At 37.6% G+C, this 22,362-nt stretch overlaps 1 protein-coding gene across 1 annotated transcript in view; it reads right to left on the bottom strand.

Annotated features, from left to right (window-relative positions):
- Positions 1–2,819: 2,819 nt before the first annotated feature.
- GPR149 (G protein-coupled receptor 149) overlaps positions 2,820–22,362 on the bottom strand; it is a gene marked incomplete at its 5' end in the record, with an annotated part of 70,918 nt that continues 51,375 nt past the window's right edge. The window contains one exon of the mRNA XM_079922669.1: positions 2,820–3,842. Coding sequence (XP_079778795.1) covers positions 3,270–3,842 — 573 coding nt within the window. The 3' untranslated portion in view covers positions 2,820–3,269. The remainder of the gene's footprint in view (positions 3,843–22,362) is intronic.

Below are 22,362 nucleotides of genomic sequence, written 5' to 3'. Positions count from 1 at the left end.
AACACCCTGAACTTGCACGTGGTGTCAGAAGTGAGGGGAGTCTCGTGTGGACTGTGTGCTAACAGTCCGTTCACAGTATATATGTTTGTTTTGGTTTTGTTTACAGTTATAATCCTGTGTACCTAGAGCTAGTTTTAGCATGAAATAGGCATTCATTAAATATTATGATGAGTACATGAATGAGAGTAGCTGAATAGTGTAAGAAATTAAGAGAAAATCTATTTATGAAATCCAATACTACAGAACTATGTTGAGAAAAAGCTTCCAAGTAATGCATAACCAAGCCTTTTTTTAAATTATATTCCAAGTAATACTGTGATATTCGCTGTCTTCAAAATGGTTGCCTCAGTCATAATTCTTGGAAGTCTTTGGGATTATGTAATACGTGTTTATATTTGGGGAAATCTTAGGGATTATGTGTTTTCAGTTTATAAAAGTCACCACCAGATGGTGATATTTTTATTAGGTAAATAGTTTTTGTTTTCAGATACATCAATTTGTAGAGAAAAGAGATAAACTATATGAAATAGAGCATTTATTAATAATAAGAACAATATAACAATGCAAAGGTAAGATATTTAAATATAGCACAAAATATCTATAAGGGTATGTCCTATACCAGAATGCATTTTTACAATTGTAATCACATTAAAGAGAAAGTAGACTTTATACCGGTGTAGCTGAACCATCCCCTCTCTTAACAGGGATTGGTAGAAGCTGTTCATGCTTAGGCATAGCCCCCTGTAGAGTTTTCTTGTAGATTCACTACTGTTGCCTTGAAGTTTGAACTGTTACAGGTTAGTAATGTGATGCCAAAGTCTGTGGCTTTGCGGTAAATAATCCTGGTATTGTATGAATACGTCTGAACTTTTAAGTGTATCCATTATACAGTTAATTCAACAACCAAGGACAGTTAAATGGGGATACAATATCCTAGGTTTTTTGTTTGTTTGTTTTTCAATTCCCCCAGAATAGGCCCAAGTCCAGTGAAAATAAAATGGAACACAGGAGAGAAAATGGGTATTACTGCCTTCCAATCCAATTCTTGTATTCTTTAAATCTTGTTTTTCATCATCTCCTCTCCACTCAAAGTGCTGTGCAGTTATAAAGGATTTGTCTTTATTATTTTGTTCAGTTTTATTATGATTCTGTTTCTAATTTTCTTGCTGCCAGAAATTATACTTTAAGCAGCAAAATCACTTTTCTCTTTTATAAAATTATACATCTAAATTTAATATATCAAAACCTGTCTTTTACAAAGCATTATTAGAATATTCAACTTTGGCTTTTATAACAGACATTTAATGCTGTTGATTTATAACATCAGATTGATCTGGCCATTTGTCGTTATGTTAAATTAACCCTCAAGTTTGGAGATAAAAAGTATTATCTTAAGTTAAATGTATTTGTAATGAGAATACATCTGAATTTGAATTTATATGTTATGCATTATTTGAGGCTTTCTTTACAAACATGACTAGTGGCATTACATTTGCTTCCCAAGTTTAGATAATGATATATTGAGAAGTTAGGTGAAAGATAGGGAAAGTCCACTGAGATAATTATTTTGAAAATAACTTCTTGGTAGCAAAATAATCATCTGAAGATAAAACAGTCTGAAAGCCCATGTCAAGTAATTTAGAATTCTGATTCAATATAATGAAATAGAAACCAGAATAAATCGTTTAAAAAATAATTCACTCAGTTTGTAAATAATAACTAAGATATGTGAGTTGAGAGTGTACAAAGTTTAAAACGTAAAATGTCAACTCAACAACTTTGGAAATAAACATTTAGGTAATACATTTAATATATGTTTACAGAAAGATCAGAATAAAGCAATTTGAGGAAAAATCACTTTCTAATTTTTTTTTGAAATATATGTCACTAATATTCTGACAAGGTGATATCTGCATTTTTGCAATGTAACATATTTAAAATTAATCTTGATATGTGTACCTCACAATCACTTAATAAAGTATATTGAATTGTTTCTTTGCTTGAGACACACATATCTTTGGGAAGGAAATGAAAAAGCACCTAAACTTAGAATAATATGTGAACTAAAATTTTCTGTGCTTCAAGAGTGGCGAAGAAGGTCTGCCATATCTGCCACTTTAGAAACAGATACTTTTGTTTGGAGTTAGAGGATTTTCCCTCTGCTCTGCCCAGAAGTTTTTTAGTCTACTTGGGTGCACCTCACAGAACTTAATCTTATGGTGTTTTTCCCTAGTTTCTGTTCAAATAAACAAAAGAATTCTAGAAATGATAAGTATACATCTACAAACTTTTCCAATATGTTTAAGAGCTACGTCTAACATACAACATATCTGTTTGAAGAGCAGTCAACATACTGAAAAGGTGAAAGGAAAACTCTCATATTTAAGAGAGAAAGAAAAAAAATTCAGTAAACAATTTGTATTTTATAGAAATGAAGGGAACAACTATTTACAGACTAGGGACATGCATGTTTCAAAGTTGGAAGCTAATTTGCCGTTTTATACAGGAGTATATTTCCTAGACATCAGTGTAAAGCTAAAGCAGTAACTGTAATAATAAGCTTGCTTTGCTAGCCACATTTAGGAAGCCTCTTCAAATACAACTCAGAGTTTTGCTACATTTCTTCCATTCCCCAAATATTTTTCCCCTTGCTGTAAAGGCCAACTTTATGTGCAGAAACACATGCATGAGAACAGTATATTCATTGAGCTTATACAATTTTCTGTTTACTCTGAGGTTGACAAACATAGGCGAAAACATTAGTAAACAAGACCAAGGTTTGATTTAGAGAAGGTTTTTAGAAATCAGATAAGAAACAGAATCTTATAATTGCCACAGTGTGCGCGATCTATAAGTAACACTTAAAAAGCACTCAAGTGTTTGCACTAGTTCCAGCTGTTTGCACTAAAAATAATTAACTATTAAGTCTGTAAAGCTTATGTAAACCAACAAATAAAAAAAGGAAATCAGGGTTTCCCTGGTGGCGCAGTGGTTGAGAGTCCGCCTGCCGATGCGGGGGACACGGGTTCGTGCCCTGGTCCGGGAAGATCCCACATGCCACGGAGCGGCTGCGCCCGTGAGCCATGGCCGCTGGGCCTGCGCGTCCGGAGCCTGTGCTCCGCAACGGGAGAGGCCACAACAGTGAGAGGCCGGCGTACCACAAAGAAAAAAAAAAAAAATAAGGAAATCAAATAGCCTCAGAACAAAGGTGTTAGTTTAGTAGTTTGAAGTTGCAGAGCCATTCTTGCCTTTATTAGGCCAAATGATCGCTAGTTATCCTTGCTTTCTTCTTCTCTTCTCCTATAAGCTTTATTTAACAACTGGATTTCCTCCTGGTAGCCGTCCCTCTCTTGGCTCTGCCTTTTACTGTTCTGCCTGTGTGCTTCAACAGTGTCTGGAATGGAGATGTTGATATCACCATCAGGATTACTTGTGGGTAAAAAGAGAGAATATGAGGCTGTTTCCCCTAAATCACATGAAACAAATCTGTTTTCTTTCCGTGAGTAGCGTAGGGAAGGAGATCTGATCTGTGTGGAGGACTGGCTGATGTTGCTAATAATTGACACCGTGTCCAAGGCCTCTTCATTATCACAAATTTCAAGAACCTCCAAGTGTATTTTCACGCTGGTGTCCGCAAATGTGGAGGGAGAATCTTCTGAGTTTGGTTCATGGCCAACACTTTTGGATCGATAGACTTCTATTTTCTTAGAGGCTGGGGTAATTTTTTGTCCTTCTGTGCTCACCTCATAGGTAGAAAGAGATAGGGTTTTCCCGGTTGGGGCTTGGAGAGACACGGTCCCCTGGAATGCACATAGGGGAATGGCCAGGGCACCACCGGAACGCTGGGGACAAAAACAAAATGGTTATTATTGAAACCTGGTGTCTGAGATTGGACCATTTAGTAATTCATTTTATTCATCAAAATGGTAAAGTTTCTTTATTTCAAACCCAATTCCATAGAAACCTTTTACAGATATGGGATTGAAATTCTGTCATCAAAGCTCTGTAGCTTAGTTTCTCCTAGGTCAAATACTACATCTAAATGAGGGCAGTCAGAAACCTATCTTTGATGATAAAGGGACATATTTCCACAGTTTAAGGTAAAATTTGTGTACTGTAGCCAGCAGGAGATGGGCAGAATATGGGCATAAAATCGAATGCATATTTACACTCTGGAATTGTTTTTATATTTTTGTAACATGTTCAGTTACATTAAAAAGCTTTCATATAGGTTGAAAGAAATGCAGAATGTGTTATCAAAATGCACTTTTTTTTCCTGTTTAGTATGCCAGAGAGAGTGACACCTGTGAAACTATGGTTCAAATTAAATACAAAGAATATTTCGACTGTAGGTTTGAGCACACAGAAGAGGAACCAAATGTCACCAGAACTGTGTGGTACAGTGTGCTTACTTTTCCACAGAGAAATCACAGTCATTAAAGTAAACCCAGTGATAGGGAACGCCCTCACATCCCTGCAAAACTTTTACATTATATTTAGAAGTATTAAAATTTTGTTTTTAAATTGTACTCACCACTGAGGACTGCTTAAGAAATGAAGACTAATTCTTATGATAGTCTGTACTTTATATTGTTGATTCATGCCTTCATACTTTCAGTTGATTCTTTTGGATTACATGTTAGTTTCAGAAGAAGACAGTAATATGCCAACCTTAGAGCAGTGGTGCTAAAAGCTAGATCCCCAGACCAGCATTATCTGCATCACCTGGTAACGTATTAGAAATGCGATTTTTGAGTCCTACCCCAGGCCTACCGAATTAGAAACGCTAGGGGTGGAGTTCAGCAGCCTGTATTTTAACAAGCCCTCTAGGTGATTCTGTTGCGTGGTGAGATTCAAGATGCATTGCTGTAACTAAAGAAATGCTGTAGCCCAGAAACAGAAGGTGAGGGGAGGGGTGGTTAACAGACACTTCTTATACGTGTGCCCACCATCTGTAAAGCCTGGAATCACTCACCGGATTGGCTTAAATGTGTCTTTCCACCAGGGGAATGGGCGTGAGGGCTCTTAATGTTTTGCCAATTTAGGATGATCACCCTTCCCAGTTTGCCTGTGACCGTCCCAGCACTGAAATTCCTGCATCCCAGGAAGCCTCTCAGTCCCAGGGAAACCAGGACAAGTTGGTCACCCTATTTTCCATGGGCATTTTGTATCTGGACCTAAGAGTAGCTAGAGAAAGCCTAGGACCAGGGTCCCACATTAAAGAACAGTTTGTATTCTCATCTACTTAGGGAAATTTTTTTTTTTTTTTTTTTTTTTTGTGGTACACGGGCCTCTCACCATTGCGGCCTCACCTGTTGCGGAGCACAGGCTCCGGACGCGCAGGCTCAACAGCCATGGCTCACGGGCCCAGCCACTCCGCGGCATGTGGGATCCTCCCGGACCGGGGCACGAACCCGCGTCCCCTGCATCGGCAGCTGGACTCCCAACCACTGCACCACCAGGGAAGCCCGTAAGATCAATTTTTAAAAATACAGGTTTCCCTTGCTATCTGAAAGTAGACTGTGCTGGTGAAAATTTACATAAGCTGAAATGGCGTAAAGTGAAGAAGCAATTACCCTAGGACACATCTTGCCAACAGATGCACAAAATTAATTGAGATAAAGCACAGATGCTCATAGACACAGTTCAAAGCTATGGTGGCTTGATGCCGAGATGCTGAGTATATTTTCCAGAGAAGGACCTGAGTGCTGCGGTTCTCGCAGCTCTGGGTGTGCGCTGCTTCTATAAAGGCTTGTTGCAAAACAAAAACTGAATGTTATTTTCACTTTTTGCCTTTCTTATTTAAAGCAAAAATCCTCTTTGGATTTCCTTCAGTTAGTGAAAACTGGTTCTAATGTAGGTCTTTCGTAAAAGCAAAGTGGAATAAAAGTGAATTTTCGAAAAGCAGGGGATACCTGTATTATTGTTTAAAATTTATCTATTTTTATTTTAACAGCCCTATATAATACCTGATGATAGTCACAAGTGCATCAGAAGGTCATATTGGAACATATTTTTTTTTTTTTTTTTTTTTTTTTTTTCGGTACGCGGGCCTCTCACTGTTGTGGCCTCTCCCGTTGCGGAGCACAGGCTCCAGACACGCAAGCTCAGCAGCCATGGCTCATGGGCCCAGCCGCTCCGCGGCATGTGGGATCTTCCCGGACCGGGGCATGAACCTGCGTCCCCTGCATCGGCAGGCGGACTCTCAACCACTGCGCCACCAGGGAAGCCCGGAACATATTCTTTTTTGAAAATAAAATAGGATATTGAGGGACTGAATTGTATGTGAAAGTTTATTGCATGATAAAAAGTGGTAGATTCAGAGAACATAAAACTACTCATTTCGTAGTCTCTGCTTTCTTTCCATTTAAAAGCCTATGAATTAGCATATGCTGTCAGGAATAGTGCCAATCCATTATTGCTGTATTCCTGAGTGTAGGTGGCTGGGAGCATTTTTATTTGAAAATGAAAAGCAGTTTTCAAAACCTCAGAAATGCTTCAGGAGGAGAGATCATGCCATGGAAACACATTAGCACAAATAATCTGCTGTGATAATTGATTCAGACTAACTGACCTTGAGCATAATGAACTTTTTGTTTCTTCACTACAAGCCTCTAAGTGAAATCAGGGTGAAATTATAATATAAAGGAGTTGCTCCAAAATATCTCTCCTAACAGTTGAAGTTTCTGTTGATTATCTGAATCATTCAATTTATGGAAGATGTATTACAGCATGTAGGATCATAGGACTCACCAGAGACCATTTTATAAAGGGAGAACTGACAGCCAGAGAGGTGAAACTACCTGCCCAGGGTCACACAGGTAATAGTAGGAGGACTGGCACCAGGACTCAGGTGTCTTAACTCCCAGTTAAATGCTCTTCCCACTGCACTATGTTGTTACTTTGAAAGAAATCTGCTTTAGCCAGGGATGGTGGATCATGGGTTTTCTGTCCAGGAAGCTAGAATTCTATCACTAACTCATGAATAATCCAAGTGACTGACAATTTTAATCTAAATTAAAATCATATAGATGATCTTTATGTGATTTAGGTGACTTTCAGGCATCAAAAAGTACAGACATTGAGGAATTAAGTCAAGCAGACCATCTAAGAGAGCTTGGAGGAGAAGAGATAGGGACACAAAAAAATAGCAGGGAGAGTAAGAACTTTGTAAGAAAAACAATAAACTAGACTTTTTTTTTTTGCGTTACGCGGGCCTCTCACTGTTGTGGCCTCTCCCGCTGCGGAGCACAGGCTCCGGACGCGCAGGCTCAGCGGCCATGGCTCACAGGCCTAGCCGCTCCGCGGCATGTGGGATCTTCCCGGACTGGGGCACGAACCTGTGTCCCCTGCATCAGCAGGCGGACTCTCAACCACTGCGCCACCAGGGAAACCCTAAACTAGACTTTTAATAATTTACTTTTGGAATTTTACTTAAAACTGTGTGATTACTATATTTTCATATATTCAAGTCCCCAAATATTCCTTGTGTCATCCTGTCTACTTCATTTAAATCTTTAGTAAACCAAAAAGAAGCACACACATGAATTGCTTAAAGAAAAGAGTAAGAATAAGAAAATAACGGCCTCTGTAAAGGTCCTATTATGTGGCATGGAAAATGTTAGGTATTTTAACACATTTCCCATTTAATTCTCACAGACCTTTGAGCTATAAATTAAGATTTGCCTTGTTAGTGATGAAAAGTCTCACAACTGAGTGACAGATTTAGGATTGATATTCATCATAACAAATATTTACTGATCTGCTGAACACAGCCCATATATCAGACTTCTTACTAAAGTACTTTATATACATTTTCTTATTTAATTTTCACATCAACCTTATTAAATAGAGACACTCGTCACCCCAATTTTAGAGAGTACATAATTGAGTCACAGGGAGGTAACTCCAGTTAGTAAATGGCAGTCAAATCCAAATCCAGGATTATCTGTCTTAAGCCCTCTGTTTTTAGCCGTTTTGCTACTTCAAGGCGTAGTGTTAGGGAATAAAACATGAATAACACCTCACTCTCCTAATCCAGCTGGAACCTGCGGTGTCATGTGGGAACAAGGGAGAAGGGGGATTTATTCACTTTAGGAAGTGAAGGGAGTCTTTAGAGAAGATCTTTAAGAAAAGGGTTTCTAGGGCTTCCCTGGTGGCGCAGTGGTTGGGAGTCCGCCTGCCGATGCGGGGGACACGGGTTCATGCCCCGGTCCAGGAAGATCCCACATGCCGCGGAGCAGCTGGGCCCGTGAGCCATGGCCGCTGAGCCTGCGCGTACAGAGCCTGTGCTCCGCAACGGGAGAGGCCACAACAGTGATAGGCCCGCGTACTGCAAAAAAAAAAAGAAAAAGAAAAAGAAAAGCGTTTCTATACTTGACTGTAAAAATCCATAAAACTTTATAAACAAACATTTTGTAAATAGAATCTATGATACAGTAAAAGAATTAACACAATTATAAGAAGAAAAAAAAAGGAATTACTTGGTGGTCAAGTGGTTAGGACTCGGTGCTTTCACTGCTGTGGGCCCAGGCTCAATCCCTGGTTGGGGAACTAAGATCCTGCAAGCCACTCGGTGCAGCCAAAAAACCAACCAACCAAACAAACAAAACAAAACAAAAACCCCACAACAATTATTTACATGCAATACTGACATATTTGGCACTTACTGAAAATATATGTACAAAACACTTGGCTGAAAAAGACATTTAAAATTAGAAAACTCAGAGCATTACTATAATGCACTTTCAAATATCTCACAAGCACTTATGGCACAGCAAGTGAAGAGCACCAGGCTCCCTGGTAATATTTAGGTAACTTTAATGTGCTTCCACAAGATTGTTGTAAAACCACCTGAACGTTGTCAAGAATAAAGTCAAATGCCATATTCCAAACTGAAAAAAAGAAAATGGTTTCTAAATAGGGTCCTAAGAGATAACTTCAGTTGGCAGAAAAGTAGGAAAAATGTAATCCAGGATGAGGGAACAGTAAGAACAAAGGCAATTGGAATTTTGGGGAAATGACATAGTAGAGGGAAATGAGACTGACAACAGAGTTTGGGCCCAGGGCCAAGAGCCCTGTCCACCAGGATAACAAGTTCTGATTGTATCCCATAGGCAAGCAGGAACCACCTATTTTTGTTTATCGAAAGGAAGGAAATTAAGATATATGGAAGGTCTACTATGTACAGGCGCTTCATCTTGGCACTTTACATGTGAAATCTAATTTAATATAATACTCCATAAGGAAGGTAAAATTATTTTCATTTTATAGATAAATTGAGGTGTGAAGAGGTTAATTAACTTGCTTAGGTTACACAGGAAGTTAAGTTTTGATTTGTGATATATACTCATCTCAGATTCCATATGCTTTCTGCTATGCCTCTTCTGGTCTAACATGATAATTGGGTAGCCTGTGAAATACAGATTGGGAAAGATGAGTGTGGTGGTAGGGAGACCAATTAGGTAGTTTTAAAAATCATTGTGTACAAAAGAAAAGGGAATCTGAACTTCAGTACTGATAGTAGAAACACATATGTGGGATGGACTATAGGGGAATTGCATAGGCAAAACTCTTGAGATTGTGGAGGGTCCTGGTGAAATATGGCTATGGAGCCGTGTATACCTGTCTTTGAACTCGGTTGAGTCACTGTCTTTGTAATCCTTACCTCTCAAGCCTCAGTTGTTTCATTTGCAAAATATGAAGAATAAATGAGTTAATGAATGTAAAATGATTAGTTGAGTGCCTCACACAAAGTAAGTGCTCCATAACTATTAGCTATTTTGGGGAGGTAAGAGACAGGAAACCACGATGCTTTTGAGATTCTATTGCTAGTGTCTAGTACTAGTAGTTGAGATAAGGAGCTTAGGAGGATGTTGATGATTTAATGTTACTTTAACAATCTTCATCTCCTAGTCATTTTATAATGATTTAAAATTTTGCCCTGATACTAAAACTAAACAGAGATAATCCAAAAAAGAAAACTACAGAGAGCTATAACTCATTAATATAAATGCAAACATTCTTAACAAATATTAGCAAGTGGCATTAAGCAGTCAATAAAAAGAATTAAACTTCATGATTAAGTGGGGTTTATTCCAGATGCAAGGCTAGTTTCCATATTCCAGAATAGGTTGATGTGACCCACCATATTAATAGGCTAAAGAAGAAAAATCACATGATTATATGAATTGATACAGAAAAACTATTTGACAAAATTCAACATCCATTCATGATAAAAGAAAAGTAAGATCAAGAGTAAGTTCTTTTCCTTGATAAAGAGCATCTATAAAAACCCTACAGCTAATGTTACACTTAATGGTAAGAGACTCCTTTCTCTTAAGAGCAGGGATAAGGCAAGGATGTCAGTTCCTACCACTTCTGCTCAACATAGTGCTGGAAGTTCCAGCCAGTGCAATAAGTCAAGAAGAGGAAGAACTAAAACTGTCAGTACTTAGATCACTTAGATTGGTTTAAGCAGAAAACCCCAAGGAATCTACAAAAACTCCTAGAACTAATAAATGAGCTAATCAAGGTTGCCTGCAAGTTAAACATAAAAATCATTTCTATTTCTGTATACTAGCAAATGAATGTATGGATGTGAAAATTGGTAATTACAGTACTATTTACAATTCCTCAAAAAAGTGAAATACATGTTAGTCTAACAAAACCTATGTAGAACTTACATGCTGGAAACTACATGACTCATGAAAGAAATCAAAGAAGTTCTAAATAAAAGGAGAGACATAACATGTACATGGACTGAAAGACTCATTATAGTAAAAATGTCAGTTTTCCCCAAATAGATATATAGATTTAATGCACTTCCCAATAAAATTCCATCAAGATTTTTTTTACAGATACAGACATGTTTATTCTAAAATTAATATGAAAAGACAAATGAACAGAAGTGTGAAGTTATTTTGAAAAAAAATGAATATAGTGGGAGTAATCAATCTACCTAACTTCAATATAGCTACAAAAACCAAGACTGTGTTATTGGTGGAGGGATATACACATAGGTCAATGGAATAGAATAGAGAACCGGGAAGTAGTAGACCCACACAAATACACCCAACTGCTTTTTGACAAAGGTGCAAAACCAATTCAATAGGCTTTTCAGCAAATGATGCAGGAGCAATTGACATCCATAGGCAAAAAAATTAACCTAGAACTAAGTTTCATACTTTATTCAAAAATTGACTCAAAATGGATCACAGACTTAAATGTAAGATGTAAAACTATAAAAATTTTAATGAAAACATAGGTGAAAATCTTTGAGACCTAAGGCTAGACAAAGAGTTCTTAGACTTGGTACCAAAAGCATGATTCATAATAGGAAAATTAATAAATTAGACTTCATCAAAATTAAAAACTTTTGCTCTGTGCAAATGCAGATTTTGATTCAGTAGGTCTGTGGTGGTCTGAGATTCTGCACTTAATAAAATTTCTCAGATGATGCTGAGGCTGCTTGTCCATGGACCACACATTAAGTAACAAAGGACATACAATCTGTAAGGCTCCTTACAGTTCTAAAATTACATGATTTCACAGGTGAATAGATTTTGTTATTTTATAGTGTTAGCAGTTTGGAAAAGTAGAGAGAATTCAATATCAGTTGACAGAATAATAGAAAGCGCCTCCAAAGCTCATTTATAGATGAATAGGATGGGAAACAAACTCATATCTTTTCACATGCCTTTAATATATTCTAATATTTTATTCAAATGACACATATTTCAAATGATGAGCCATCCTGATGAAAAATGATCAAGTTTCAGCATGAATCTTCATTTTACGTTGATCTTACAACCAAAACATAAGCTTCTGAAATGAATATATCATTGCATTTAAATTGCTCTATTTTTTATTTATGGAAATTGGTATTCTCATATTTTCAATTCATACTTTTGGGCTTTATCTGAGCCCATGAGCACAATCAGCACAGGCTATAAGAAATCCTATAGGAATTTTTTTTTAAATTTATTTATTTTGGCTGTGTTGGGTCTTCATTGTGCGGGCTTTTGCAGTGAGCGGGGGTTACTCTTCGTTGCGGTGCGCTGGCTTCTCATTGCAGTGGCTTCTCTTGTTGCGGAGCATGGGCTCTAGGCACGTGGGCTTCAGTAGTTGTGGCACGCAGGCTCAGCAGTTGTGGCTCATGGGCTTAGTTGCTGCGGGGCATGTGGGATCTTCCTGGACCAGGGCTTGAACCCGTGTCCCCTACATTGGCAGGCAGATTCTTAACCACTGCGCCACCAGGAAGTCCCCTGTGGGAATTTTGAATTTAAGTGTGTAAAATTGGAGCTCTTGGGATTATTGGATAGGTTTTCTATTCTCTGATCTAATAGAAACTAAATCTCTTGTAACTCTAACAATGACATTTCAGTTTAGATCTGGTATGTATCCAAATTTATTTCCATGTGAAATAAATGGAAATAAAGAATAAATAAATTTCTTCTTTATTTCCAGAAGAAACTAATTCTTTCTGTTTTATAACAAAATAGAGAATAAACTGTAACTTGAAAGAAAGCATGCATTGTTTCTATTTGGAATATACAATTTTATCAGGAATAAATGAATCCTAAGAAGTGAAATAGTTTTTCTCATCTAAATGATAAACACCCATTCAATTGGGTGTTGTACCAGTTAGGGATACCCTACTAAAAATTGTTGCACAAATATTTTTTCTCATACTTCATGAACCTGAATTAGCTCAGGAATGAATGTATATTTTCATTTGTAAGACAGTTTCAAAGGATAAATACAGTGTTTTTGGTAAGATTACTATACTTCAGAAAAGGTGTTAAAATTCATGTTGATGGTATTTATAAAAGTACAGAAGACAAAATGTTTTTACTGACAGCATAATATAAGAAAAAGATAAAATCAAAAGAACACAAATCTATGGAGATAGTAGTTTAGGGGTATCCTGGGACAGGTGATGGTGATGGATTAAGAGTAAATGGGTAGGGACTTCCCTGGTGGCCCAGTGGTTAAGACTCCGCACTCCCAATGCAGGGGGCCAGGGTTCGATCCCTGGTTGGGGAACTGGATCCTGCATGCCACAACTAAAAGATCCCACACACGGCAACAAAGATCCCGCCTGCCACAACTAAGACCTGGCACAGCCAAATAAATAAAAATTTTTAAATAATTTTAAGAAGTAATAAATGGGCACATGGGATCTAATTGGTGTGATGAAAATGTTCTAAAACAGATTTACTAGAAATCATTGAATTGTACACTTGAAATGAGAGAGTTATATAATATGTAAAATGTTCCTCAATAAAGTTTTGTTTTAAAGAACATTTGACTGATACTCAGGAGACCCTGAACTACAACACTTGTTCTGCCACTAAATAAATAGCCGTGTGACCCTAGACAAGTAGTGTATTCACTCTAGACTTTTATTTCATTATCTATATAAAGAGTGGGTCAGGCAGATGACCTGCAAAGTATCTCTCATTTCTTCCATTTCAATATTCTTTGACTCTGTTTTGGCAAAGTTAGCCTCAAAGAAAGCACTTTGTTCCTTGAAAAATATCTAAGCAGGGTTGCTCTTCTGAAAGAAATTGAAATATAAAAATTTCCTTTAAAAACTTGCTCCCAAAATTATGGATCCAAGCCCCTTCAAAGACCCCTCCCCTTTTTTACCAATAGGACATTGTTGCTGATGGAACATTTTTTATGCTTTCAAAATATATTAAACCTAAGCCACCATGCATTCTGTACAATGAAAATGTCTGTGGTGGGAAAATAAAATAGCAAGAAAGAAAGTGAAGAAGATTATAAACCACTGTTTAGAAAGAAACCTGTAAGAAGAGTTTCATGATGCTTATATAGTTCTAATTTAAATCTTCAATCATAGGAAATATTTATTGAACACTAGATATAGTTAAAAGACCATGTAGAACCCTGCATATATGAGTATATATGGGGTTTGTGTATGTGTGTATTATATATGTGTGTATAATAATTTATAGCTAACTTTTTCCTGATGATAAAAATAATACATTACTGTAAATTTTTACAATTACAATAATATCTGAAGAATATGGACCAAACAGTCCTTAGGTTATAGCAAATTAAGGATGACTTCTATGTGACTATAGTTTTAAGAATTTTAATCCTTTTGAAAAAAGAATCATTCAACTCTATACAGCCTATGTGGATAGCATGAGTTATTTAAATTAATGGGATTTCCTCCTAACTTTTTGCAAAATTTTTTTTTTGCAAAACAGTGGCGAAATTCTCTGGAAACTTTTTTTATACTTCTTGTCTAGAAAATCATTTGATAAATCTAATATTTATACCTTAAAAAAAGACAGTACATGCCATCAGACTCCATTCTCCAGAATTCCCTTCCTTGTATGCTTCCAGGTTAGAATTGGCCAAGACAGGGCTTGCTTAATATTTGGAAGGTAGGAACAAGGTAGTGGTCATAACCGCCTGGAACTATTTTCACAGGCAGGTACAGAGACAGAAGAAGAGATACGTGGCAGGTGCCACCATGTCATCTCACTCTCCTGCCCCACATCTAGCTTTGCTTACTGACTCCTGGCAGTGTTGACCGGCGGTGGCTCAGATCCACCCTTAGGTGCTTGGCTATGGCTCCACAGAGGTTGTGGTTTATTCGCAGGCAACAGGTTTTCATAGACCTCTACACAGATTCCCCCTTCGTGTCCCTACTTTGGGTCTAGACATATGTGGCTTCTTAAATTTACTAACTGGTAACTCCACATCTGGCCCTCCAACTTCTCTTCCAGACTCTTCTCTTCCCTAGATTTACCACAGTTCTAAATAAGTCTCTTATCCCATAACATAGTGCTTTTGCTCCCCTGACTAAACCTTAGCTGACCAAAATCCTATTCAATGGAAGAGAAGCCCCAACCTTAAGAGTAAAAAAATGAGATTTTTTTTTGAGATTATTTTTAATTAACTCAAAAACCCAACTATGCTTATGGATGAAGGTGTTGGAATGTAGTCCAATCACAGAATCTCTTTCATCCAGTAATAACATGAAGAAAAATAACAGCCACGGGTTCAAGCAACAACAAAATAAAGGGCTCAGCCTCATGTACAGTAGTGGTTACAAAAAGAAACAAAGGAGTCACCCACTTCCAAAAGCAGTTGTACAGAAAGAAGATGACTTAATATCCTGATAACTCTGGCTATAAATTTTATTTTGGCAAGAAGTGGTTTGAAAAGTGGTTCTCAAAATGAGGGGGTCTGTATAGTCAAAACTATTTTCATAATGATACGAAAGCTTTATTTGCCATTTTCACTGTGTTGGCATGTTCACTGCTGGTGCAAAAGCAATGATAGGTAAAACTGCTGGCACTTTAACATGTTTCATGGCAGTCAACACCAAATCTACTAGTAGGCATTGTATCTACCACCACTGTACATGCATGTGCATGCATGCATGCACACACACACACACACACACACACTCCAATTTCCTTAAGAATGTCATTGATGAAGGTGAGTAGTATTATTATCCCCATTTTAAAGATGAGTTAACTGAGTTGCAGAGATGTTAAGTGTCTTTTTCAAGGTCAAACACATATTAAGTGATAGAAATGAGATTCCAATTTGGGCAGTATTGTTCCAGAAAAACACATCATTTATTTTAATCAATTATTTGATCCAATTCATTCATTTACTGTATTTTTATTGAGTACCTACTATAAGCCAGACACTATTGCAGGGACTGGGGGTATGAAATGATTTTCCAGCCATCCATCCATCCAACCATCCATCCATCCATCCATCCTTCCATCACCCATCCATCCCTCTCTCTATATATGCACATAGAGAGCTATGGTTCTTCCTGGGTGGTATAATTTTAGGTTAATTTCTCTCTTCTTTGTACTTTTCTGTATTGCTTGAATTTTTAAAATAGTGAGCATGTGTTATTTTTATTAAAACAATAGTCATTATTCTTAAGATAAAACCTAATGTGACTCGTTTCTCTTTTGAAGGAAATAGAAAGTAAATTTTCAAATCTTAAACTCAAAGGAGTATGAAAAGACTGCTTCGTTCTTTCTTCTCACTACATACAAAGCAAAAGAACATGACATGTGGAAATTGTTTTCTCAGACTGATTTAGAAGTCAAGGTCTCCAAAATCTTTCCATCCCACACAACAAATACTAAAGCAATTCTTTTAAAAAACATTACAAAGTTTCTTTAGAAAAAATGAGCTAAAAGTCTTAGTGATATTATTTGATCTCAAAGAAGGAGAATGCTAATGATACAGTTATACATCACCCATATGAACACTCTTCAGAAATTAACCACTTGCCTTCAGAGGAAATGAGCCCTGTGGAAGTGAAAATGCCATATCTAACTAGTCTTTTTATTTCTGGGAAGAGAATACTATACACATATAAAACAACATTAGGAATAGATTAAAGTCTCTGTCCTAATCTACAAGTTTGTAACATGCCTGATAGTGCATTTTTAATTGATGGAATTACTCAGATACTTAAACTTTTCCTGGATTTTCGTTTTAATTCCTGTAAATCATTTGTGTAGTAGATGATAGGACAACCATATGCACAAATGCATGCTTTTAACTTCACAGGGTGAAAATTGGTGATGCTCCAGTCTTTTTTTAAAAATTTGGGCCAATGCATAGTGTTTCTTCTCTCTTCCCTATCAGTTAAGGTTTCAGAATAAGTTGGCAGTCCTATCCTAATGTGGCAGTCCTAGAAATCTGCAATAGACCATCTAGGTTCTTAGAACCAATGATTCTCTGTATTATAAAAGTGTTGGAAGAAAATTTAATCCACCGATTGAGACTATTTATTCTTCAATGAGTGGGGCCTTTGACCTGGCTTCTTCAGTTCTTTAGACCAGTTGTTTCCAAATGTCATTTTTAAATTGGTGCTGAACTGACTCCATAAGAATCACCAGCAGAGTCTGTTAAGAATACAGATTTTTGGCCTCACTGTGGGAGAGCCTAACTCAGCAGGTTTATAACTGGAACCAAAAATTTATATTTGTAAAGAACTCTCCAAATGATTCCTACATATAGCCAGGGTTGGGACCCACTAACTTAGAAGATACAAGAAAATGAAGATAGAGCTGTGATGTCACACAGAGTAAATAATTTCCTGAACACTTCAGAAAAGGACATTAAGAAATATCTTGCTACAAGCCCCTGTTCTCTGATTTCCAAGCTTTAGTCAGAATGACAAATAAAAAAGCAAATGGGCATTTGCATTGGCTGGGACACGTAAAAACTATTAAGGAGGAGACAGATATATCATAAATTTAAAGTTCCAGAGCCACTCACAAGCATGGGCTACTCTGAAAACTGATTACTGTTGGAAGCTGTAGCGTCCTGAGTGGGGAGGGAAACGAGGTTACAACCAGAAAGCATTTCTAGGTGAGTACCTGGGAAATGGCCTAACAAGATCTCAGAAAATAGACACCTGAATCTCCAGGGCACCAATACATTTGTTATGATTTCTTCTCTTGTTCTAAATAAATAGTCATCTTCATACCTTATTTTGTACTCATGATTTGTATACTTTATTATTTTTTTTTTTATTTTACTTTTTTTTCCTTGGCCGCACTGTGTGTCATGCAGGATCTTAGTTCCCCGACCAGGATCGAACCTGCACTGGAACTGAAGAGTCCTAACCACTGGACCGCCAGGAGATTTTTGATGATTTGCATACTTTAAAAAAAAAGATATCTCCCCCAAAGATGTAATGTTCAATTTCCACATAACCTGTATACATACCTGTCTTAAGGGTCAGTAGTAAGAAATCATAGTATGAATATCAGGCTTATTTAGAGACACACCACTGGTGAAGCATGAGACATGAGATCACATAATAGTATACAGTACTAGGTAATCTTTGAAGAATCCTCTGAGAGGGAATCCTTGACTAGAGGGTTCAAAGTTCTGGTGGAAAGAAAAAGCATGACATATTCAAGAGGTAAAATTATTAATAGTTAGAAAACCTGGAGCAAAGAGTTTAAGAGGAGAGATGAAACCACAGGAACCAATCACTTAGGCCGCATTAAAAACTTTCAACTCTGTCCTGAATGATAAAGGAACCACAAAGTGTTCTAAACAAGGGGTTGATGTGATGAAAATTGCATTTTTGCAAATTTATTCTGGACTGTGGTCTGTAAAATAGACTAGAAGGGTTCACACTGAGAGACAGGAGGACCAGCAAAGAGGCAATTGAGAGAGAAAGAATGGTGATTTAAATTAGGGGAGAAACAATGGCTATGGTGAGTCATGAGAATAGCAAGATATTTTTAAGATATAGGATTGGTGACTGATTTGATGTGAGTTGTGACAGAGAAAGAGAAATCAAGGAGGTTGACCAAGTATCTGGCATAGGCAACTGGATGGGTGGTAGTGTGATTGCCAGAGAAAGGGAACACAGAGGAGAAGCAAGTTTGGAGCCATGGGATAGAGGGGTCAGGAAAAGATTAAGAGTTCAGTGTTGCGAAGCTGGAATTGAGATGACTGATGGGTGTCCAAATGGAGAAACTCGGCAGGAGGTTGGATATTGGGGCTTGGGGTTCGGGAGAGATTCAATCTGAAATATACATTTATATATATATTTGAGATGAAATTGAATCAGGAGTGTGAAATGAGAAGAGGATCCTGAAGAACACAAACATTTAAGGAATGGGCAGAGATAGGGGAGATCATAAAGGGGTCCATGAAGGAGTAAGCAAAAGAGATAGAGTAATCAGAAAAGTAAAATGCAATGGAATCCAAGGAAAGAGTAGAAGAAAGATAACAACAGTGTCAAATGCTACTGAGATGTCAGGTAGGATAAAGACTGAAAAGTCCATTGATCCCTGGACAGGCAGGGAATACGAGATGTTGAATCAAGCTACCACAAATGGAGTCAATGCAAAGATGCACATATATACTCTTTTCTCTCAGGGCCCAACATGGGGACAGTGGCTGATGAAACCCATGTTGAGAAGCCCTTGGGAAATTTTAAAGGAAGTCCATGAAACTTCATCATTAATTGTCAGACACTTTAATCAAATAACCTGCTTTTGTCTGACAGTTCCAGCTTATAAAATCCATTCTTGTCATATGTGTTTATAGTAGTCAGATTTTTTTGCTGGTTGTTGAAGGAAATATGGTCACCGTATATTTTTAGGAATAGACATAATGAGAACAAGAGATGCAGTTTATCCTGCTTTCCACCTTCTTGTATACTGAAAGCCTAAAGAGAAGGCACACAGTTTGGTTCCAGAATTCTGAACCTTCCCTGCTTCCCTCAGGACTCTTTTTTCAAGAATCTACATGTCAACCTTTCTGCACCAGTATGATGCGTGGGATTTTAGGTAACAAAAATATGCTGCAAAGAGAAGTAGATGACTATTCATTGCTACATTCTCAGTGTCTAGCACATAATAGGCCCTAAATAAATATGTATCGAATGAAAGGAAAATGTAGGAAGCAATTTTAGTCTTTAGGACTAATAGAAAAGTGGGGAAAAGAACGGCTACAGAAAATATCTTTTGCATGCTTAGAGTTTTCTGACCAGTTTTTTAAAAAATTATGAACTCTTTGAGAGCTAGACCACATATCTAAAGTGGCTCACACAAGTCTTAACATTTTCCAAGAGCCCCCAAATGGCAAGTGGTTGAGGGCAAGGGCTCTAGTCTGTCACAATATCCAGGAATAAAGGGGTGTTCCAGACTCAAACCAGGCTCGGTCAAAATGCCAGAAATGAATATCCCAATATTTTTAGTAGCAAAGGGGGAGGCACACAGACATGTCAAATCTGGGTTAGTGTATATAGCTCAGGGGTCATGTTTTAGTAGAAGAAACCATTCTTGGCAAATCTTAGAAAGCAAGGAAAGATTGGAAAGCAGTTGACTGTTGGCCCATCTCTTGCTTTTTTTTTTTGCGGTACGCGGGCCTCTCACTGTTGTGGCCTCTCCCGTTGTGGAGCACAGGCTCCGGACGTGCAGGTTCAGCGGCCATGTCTCACGGGCCCAGCCGCTCCACGGCATGTGGGATCTTCCCGGACCGGGGCTCGAACCCGCGTCCCCTGCATCGGCAGGCGGACTCTCAACCACTGCGCCACCAGGGAAGCCCCCATCTCTTGCTTTTTTGATAGCATCATTGGAGATGCAGACTTTGGTCCTTAGAGAAACTCTTGAAATGGGCTAAGCAAACTTACCAGCATTTCCAACAACCCACCGTCCTTTCTAACAGAATGCTATTGCAGAGTTGCTTAATAGACTTGTTCTCTCTGGTTAGCCTCTCAAGTCTTACATGATGTGGTACAGTTTGAACAAAGAGAACTATTTAGGACTAGCTCTATAGCAGCTTTTGACAGAGGTTTGTTTCTAAAAATTCTAATATCCTATGCTCCTTAAGAAATATTCAATATGAAATTTTAATCCAAATATTCACCCAAGAGCCACTTTTTAATATTGCTTTTTTCCTTTTCTTTTCCTGGTAGAGGTACACTAATATGCAATTTTATTTGTGTTAAGTAGGAAACATTACCTTAAAACAGTTTGAGAACATTTTGTCCTCAATAGTTCCATGCCAAAATATTACATTGCGTAAATATTTTATTTTTTCAAATGACTTGCATCTTTTTAAAACTTTTTTTCTCCCCAGTGAACTCTCTTCAATACCATCATCAAAGCTTACCACAGGGCATCTTTGTTGGTATTAAATCTGTATAACTTCCTGTCCAAAATACCTTTAGGCTATTTTGTCAACTTGAAACTAGAACACTATTTTCACCAGAGGACTAGATGTGCCAGAATGTTAATTTTTAACATGCTGAATAGATCCTAATACTGAAAGTTATGAATCAAATTATATTTTCTCATACCTCATAATCCATAGTGGCGTCTAAAATGTCATAAAAGGAGTTATACTGAAGTTGGGTGTATGTTCATATCCCTGATTATGAAAAGTATATAACAATTTCCTTATTTTTATCATTTGCTCCTTAATTACTCAAACTTTAGTTGCTGGAAGAGGCATTTTTCACAATGCCCATCTCGTTTACAAAGAAGTCTTAGAGTCAGGCTTTTGATTTTCTTAAAAAGACTCATTTCCTCCGCTACAACTAAAGTTTCTAAAAATGCATCTATAGTAGCTTTGTTCTTTCACAAACCAATTCTTCCTGTTCAAGTTATTCCTCCTTATATACGTTATACATGTCAGGATGAAGTAATGTGTATAAAGAGATTAGTTATTGGGGTTAAATTCAAAGTTCTACCAGGAAGTCAAATAACCAATGTGTGTGTATTCACATTGTATGTATCTTTATCCTTTTCCCCAATTACTAATATGAAACACATGCTATTTTGGAGGAGTGCATAACAAATTCATATAATGTGCCCACACATTTCATGGTTTGTCTTAAGGAACCAGGAGGAAAACAGCAGTATACACTTCGAGCATTCCTGTTTTAGAGAGCTTTATGTAAAAATATGCAAGGCAACAAGGCCATTGTAATAGAAACGGAAGATAACTGCAAAACATTCCCTCTCTGTCAATGCTCTAGAGAGACTTTTCAGCTCAGTGGTTAAGAGGTTGGGCTTGGGAGTCATATCTCGGCCCTACCACTTTAGATATGGGTAACATTAAGCGACTTCCCTGTGCCTCCGTCTCCTTTAACATATTACAGGGATTACAATAATGCTATTTCATAGGGCTATTTTGAGAATTAAATGAAGTAAGGTGAGAAGTAAATAAAACAGATGTGTAAAGTATTGTAGAAGAGGGTATGTTTCAAGAAGTGTTTATAATTGTAAGCCCTAAGCACCAGTACTCCTGAATTTTAAAACAGAAGATAATAATAAAATACACAGGGTAAATGGGGGTGGTAAATTGTGGCAGGAATTTAGAAATTAAAAAGATGTAAATTGTCAGTGGAACATCATTTTTTTTTTTTGCGATACGTGGGCCTCTCACTGTTGTGGCCTCTCCCGCTGCGGAGCAAAGGCTCCGGACGCACAGGCTCCGGACGCACAGGCTCAGCGGCCATGGCTCACGGGCCCAGCCGCTCCGCGGCATGTGGGATCTTCCCGGACCGGGGCACGAACCTGTGTCCCCTGCATCGGCAGGCGGACTCTCAACCACTGCGCCACCAGGGAAGCCCTGGAACATAATTTTAAAGTGAGTGGGAAGAGAATATGTTGTACTTAATGAATATTAATGAATATTCAATAGTATGGCCCTTGAGCAAGAATAAGGTCTTAAAAGAAAAAGATTTTAGGCAAAGGATTTTAGGCAAAGGATGTTTTGGTTTTAAATCTGTAAAGCATATCTGTGTAAGCCAATATGAGCAGTGTGCTCTGGGCTAGAACATCATCTTGCTCTGCAATTATTACT

The sequence above is a fragment of the Stenella coeruleoalba genome (assembly GCF_951394435.1).
Source record: "Stenella coeruleoalba genome assembly, chromosome: 5".
Taxonomy (NCBI): Eukaryota; Metazoa; Chordata; class Mammalia; order Artiodactyla; family Delphinidae; genus Stenella; species Stenella coeruleoalba.
Note: the sequence above shows the minus strand (reverse complement) of the source record. Positions and strands in the feature narration are given on the sequence as shown.